Genomic DNA, 5,206 nt, shown 5'->3' on the forward strand with positions numbered 1-5,206 from the left:
AATCCAACGAGCTCAAGATTGCTCAATTCCGACATCGTTAAGGCACTCAAATGTCCATCAAACGTCATCTGATCAAGGGAAGCTCTCCGGATCGTCCGATCAAAATGGTTCATATTCCTGCATTAATTGCACTCAAAACACTATAAATAGAGCCTCACCCCTCACATGAAAGGAATGGGCTTAAGAGAGAACTTGAGGCTTTGAGAAGGAGCTTAAGTCCAAGATCATCTTCGTCATCGTCGATCGTCGTCGACCACCACCGACCGTCGACAACGACCGACGACCTCTGTCGACCACCGACGACCTCTGTCGACCACCGTCAACCACCGTTGAACACCGTCGGGCAACGACCGTCGGCCACCGTTGAACACCGTCGATCACCGCTGACCTCTGTCAACTACCACCGACCGTCACCGACTGTTGTTAGTCACCGCTCACCTCCGTCAACCACCGCTTACTGGACGTCATCAGTCGACGTCATAACGTGGAAAGCTAGTAACCCTTTCCCGCCTGTGGGACAAGGGGCATCTGTAATCATCATCTTATAGTGGATTTTTACAATTGGGCAAGGCCCCGTGGTTTTTCCCTTTTTACGAGTTTTTCACGTAAAAATTTCTGGTGTGATCACAGCTTGATTCACTTTCATCTGAGTGTGTACTGCATTTTCGTGCAACGCTAAGACGATAATCCATTACTCTACCGCCGCGAATTTTCTAGCACGCATTATATATATATATATATATATATGAAGAATTCGGTTGGCAGGTATGTATAATGTATGTAATATTAAAATTTTAGGTGTTAGTTATAAAAATTAATAACAACTGAGCAAAAAAAAAAAAAAAAACTATATCGCACTTTACCTACTCTTTAATGCACAAGCTACACACGATCTTTCGTGTCCACCGCACACAGGTCATTGACTCATTATTACGACCTGTTCGTTTCCATTCCCGCACTTCTACATCGCCTTCCTGTTCACTATTCAGTTCTGTAGACTTGCGCCGCATTATAAAAGACCTCGAATTCTCCCTGAGCTCTAGAACTCGCCACTGTTGATCCAACTCGAGTTAACGAAGGTTAGGAAAGTTTTGTTTTTTCTCTTCGCACCTAGTTCTTTCTCATCCACCGCGAACCCAGAATATTCGCAGACTTACTGGCGGCTTCAATTTTAATTTTCATTAATTTAGGATTTGTACATAAACTCTCCGGCGTCACCTGCTTCCTCCTCCTCTTGGGTTCCACCTCCTCCGTTTCATGCGCGTTCATTGATCTTCGGGTCGATTTTCTGTCGAAGGATCTCGCCGGCGTCTCCCACTCCCCTGGGCCAAGATTTTCTGTGCGTAGAGGATTTCAGGTGAACAAATTAAAAGAAACCCGCTTTCTTCTTGCCTTGTTCTTGTCCTCCGCAGATATTTGGAAGTAATTTGGGTTGTAAAATCCCTTATTTTTTGTTGCCTGCGCTCCCTTGCGCAAGACTAAAACCCTATAAAGGTCATACTTTTGTAGAATTTCCCTTTTGTGAGGTTACCCTGCACTTCTCTCTGTCTTTCGGTTCCTTCTCTAGTTGTTTTGGTGGTCTCTAGTGTTTCTCCACCCTGATAAAAATATCATCTTTCTGTTACACATTATATATAATTTTCTAATCCCTGAGCAGCCAAACATCTCTGCTAGGAAACAATCAATATTTGAACTTACCCACAAATCACCGTTAACTATCTCTTCTCACATAATTGTGCACCTCACTCCACTTCTACAAATTTCAATGCCCACTTAGTCGAATCAGAAGATCGCTCTCATGGCAACGCTCAACTTCTAGCTGCTTGCCCTGATGTCACTTGCCTGCGGTCTGCCCCTCATCGAGTGTGTATACTGCCTCGCCTGTGCCCGTTGGGCTTGGAAGCGCTGCATCCATAACGCCGGCCATGACAGCGAAAACTGGCCCATTGCCACCATTGAAGAATTCGAGCCAGTTCCCCGAATATGCCGTTATATACTAGGGAACTATGAGGATGATCTTGAACACCCTCAATGGGAGCCACCAAGAGGTTACAACATGAATCCTCAGTGGGTTGTTCGCCGCAAAACTTATGAAGAAACCCGCGGCCGTGTGACGCCTTACTTGCTCTACGTCGACCATTCCCATTCTGATATTGTTCTTGCCATAAGAGGTCTAAATTTGGCGAAAGAAAGCGATTATGCTGTGCTGCTTGATAACAGGCTTGGAAAGAGGAAAATTGATGGAGGTTATGTTCATAATGGGCTGTTAAAAGCTGCTGCTTGGGTGTTGGATGCAGAATGTGATACTATAAAGGACTTGCTGGTTAAGTATACTGATTATACTCTCACTTTTGCTGGACATTCTCTTGGATCTGGTGTGGCTGCAATGCTGGCAATGCTGGTTGTTCAGAATCGACAGAAGTTGGGTAATATTGACAGAAAGAGGGTTCGATGTTATGCAATAGCACCAGCTAGGTGTATGTCTCTCAATTTGGCTGTTAAATATGCTGATGTGATAAACTCAGTTGTGCTTCAGGCAAGAAGACTTTCCTCCTCTTTTGATTTATGGATTCTGATAAAGTGTTTGATTTGTTTTAAATGATGTTAGCTGACCTCAAATGGCTCACTTAAATGTTTTTTTGTGTCTTTAAAGTACTGCCATCCACATAATTTAAATGCACTTTATTGTTTTGGGGCATTTGCATACATACCTCCCATTTCTTATGTATTTACATATCTTGCACCTCTACTTGACTCTTTTACATTTATACCACATAAGTCTTTAGTGTCACATCAAAAATACTGCTAAAAGTGAAATATACCTTTTCATGAATAGTTATGGTGGCATATATGTAAAAATTGAAGTTTAGGTGTTAAATATGTAAATACATAGGAATTGTGTGGTATCTATGTCAATCTTCCTTTTGTTTTTTCTTCTTCTTCTTGAAGCAAAGCAATATTTTATTGAACATGTATCGATTTTATTACCATGTTAACGGCCTTCTCTTTTTTTAGATGATATTGTAAGCTTTGTAACTTTCTTACGTTTTGCATGTTTCTTCATGTAATGCTTATACCAGTTTAGGCTTATATTTTGTATGCATGGTCATATCCAATCCAATAGTGCCAGTGAATATTTAATGCATTTGTATTATTAGAGATGATATTTGGATTATCCTTTTAACTGTTTGTAATTGCATTTATAACACAAAGAGCCTGTGGAATTAGGTGAAATGGAATAATAATAATAATAATTTTGGTGGCATTGTTGTTATAGATGATGCCAATGATATCATACTTTGGTTTTTACCAAATCAAACATAAAGTGGTTGTGTGTGGGGGGGGTGGGTTTGTGGTATTATTATTTTGGTAAAACGTCTAGTCATGGTATGTGTGATATCCTCCATTATATATGCACAAATCACTTCAATTTATTTTTCTCAACCTTATTTTCAATCGATGCTACTTTTACCATCTTTCATATATAATTATATTTTTCCGTGCATGATATATTTTAGTGAACGATCATGTTATATTATATTATGGTATGATCAAATTCTTCGAATCTATTGATTTGTGATTGAGATAAGTGGGTGATTAAGGTGGACAATGTGTATCGTGTTATAAGCAAAATTATAAAATTGCTATTATATTTAATATTTTATTATTAATTTGAATATTAGAAAGCAAAGAAATTTTATTGGCAAAATGACATAGAAGAATTGTACAGAAACTTGCTCAAAATAAGAATTAACAAATGGAAGAGAGTGTGATCTTTGTTTACAGCACCTTTCTAATTAAATCAATGGAAGTTATCCTTATTGTTATTTTATACTCATCTTAGAAGCATTAACATAACTTTTGTTTTCTGCTTACTAACGGCTAAAGTTGATATGTTTTTATAACGTTCTGATGCCAGTTTTTAAGTTTTGAAGGTTTTGATAATTATATTAATGAATTCTCAAGTGAGATCTCCTAAGATTCCGATAGGTCTGGCCATTAAATCCTATAAGAGGACTTTTTTATGAATATTCAAATTAAATATGACAACGTAGGTTTATTTTTCATTGAGATTGCAAGTGATTTGTGTTGTTTTCAAAACCAAAGAAAATAATGGTGATTCATGACGTTCTATGACATGGTATTAGTTGTGAGATGTCCTTTTTTACTCTGGAAAATATTGTGCAAGGAATGTCTTTCATATCTAATGAGTTATGTAGGTGTTGGTTTCTTTTAATGTATCATAGAATTTTATACCTGATTTTGTACCATAAACAGAGGGGTATTCTAAGAAAGAATACTGAAAGAGTTTTTCTACTAACATGACATCATAGTGGGGTTAGGCACTCCATTTGCCTCTACCATCACGGTGAGCCCAACAATCAAAACCTTTCTCACTTTCCTCTGTGATGTAAACTTTGCGTTGATCGACATTTAATGCTTCTGATTTTCTTATCACCTAGTTGGGGCTCTGAAAGGCGCTCGTGTTCATGGTGTGGTTCGCATCCTTATTCTTTTGGGGCATTAGGAATGTATATTGAGTAGCATGGAGTTGCAAATGTAGATTAGGTTAGGTCCTAGAGATTTTCTAAGCTAGCTAATACAATTTCTAAGGTTTAGTTCAATGATGGGAGAATCAAGGTTTCCTTTGGGCACCCCATAGTTAATGACACTATTGGCCTGATGCTTGACAACAACCGTAAGAATGCCACCATGCTCTTCATTCGTGGTTGGAAGTTAGATTTATAGTTGCTAATTAAATGAGATGAATAGTCAACTTGATCAAAATCATATCGTTTTTATTGCTATCTACATCGCCTGCAACATTGTGCTCCTTAAAAGAATCAAATTTATTTAGGTTGATTGTCATTTCATTTGGAATGCTATGATTTCCAATCCAATAAGATTGTCACTCCTTGTATCTCTAATTCAAAGGAAGTGACAGATATTTGATTCATCTCATATTCAGGTTGGTTGTTTGCTCCATTAGACAATCACTTGATTTAGGCCCCGTTTGGGACAGCTTAAATGTGCGGCGGCGTTTTTGAAAACGCCACCATAGCGTTTGAAAATCACGTATTGCCTGCGTTTTTGAGAACAGCTTTTTTTATTTATGTTACACGCGGATCGCGGGTATATCCCCGCGATCCGCGTTTCGGCTCCAAAATTTCCTTCGGCTACCCTCAACCCCGCAGCCGACCTTCCT

The 5,206-nt window shown here is 38.8% G+C and overlaps 1 protein-coding gene across 2 annotated transcripts in view; it reads left to right on the plus strand.

Moving 5' to 3' along the window:
* The first annotated feature begins 912 nt into the window (after positions 1-912).
* LOC110025148 overlaps positions 913-5,206 on the plus strand; it is a 19,858-nt gene continuing 15,564 nt past the window's right edge. Inside the window, exons 1-2 of one of the 2 annotated variants that reach the window (XM_020725446.1) lie at positions 913-1,079; positions 1,191-2,536. In XM_020725446.1, coding sequence (XP_020581105.1) covers positions 1,832-2,536 — 705 coding nt within the window. In that variant the 5' untranslated portion in view covers positions 913-1,079; positions 1,191-1,831. Of the gene's footprint in view, positions 2,537-5,206 lie in introns of both variants that reach the window. The other variant, XM_020725445.1, reaches the window with a different exon arrangement.

Source organism: Phalaenopsis equestris, unplaced genomic scaffold (genome assembly GCF_001263595.1).
Source record: "Phalaenopsis equestris unplaced genomic scaffold, ASM126359v1 Scaffold000291, whole genome shotgun sequence".
NCBI classification, from domain to species: Eukaryota; Viridiplantae; Streptophyta; class Magnoliopsida; order Asparagales; family Orchidaceae; genus Phalaenopsis; species Phalaenopsis equestris.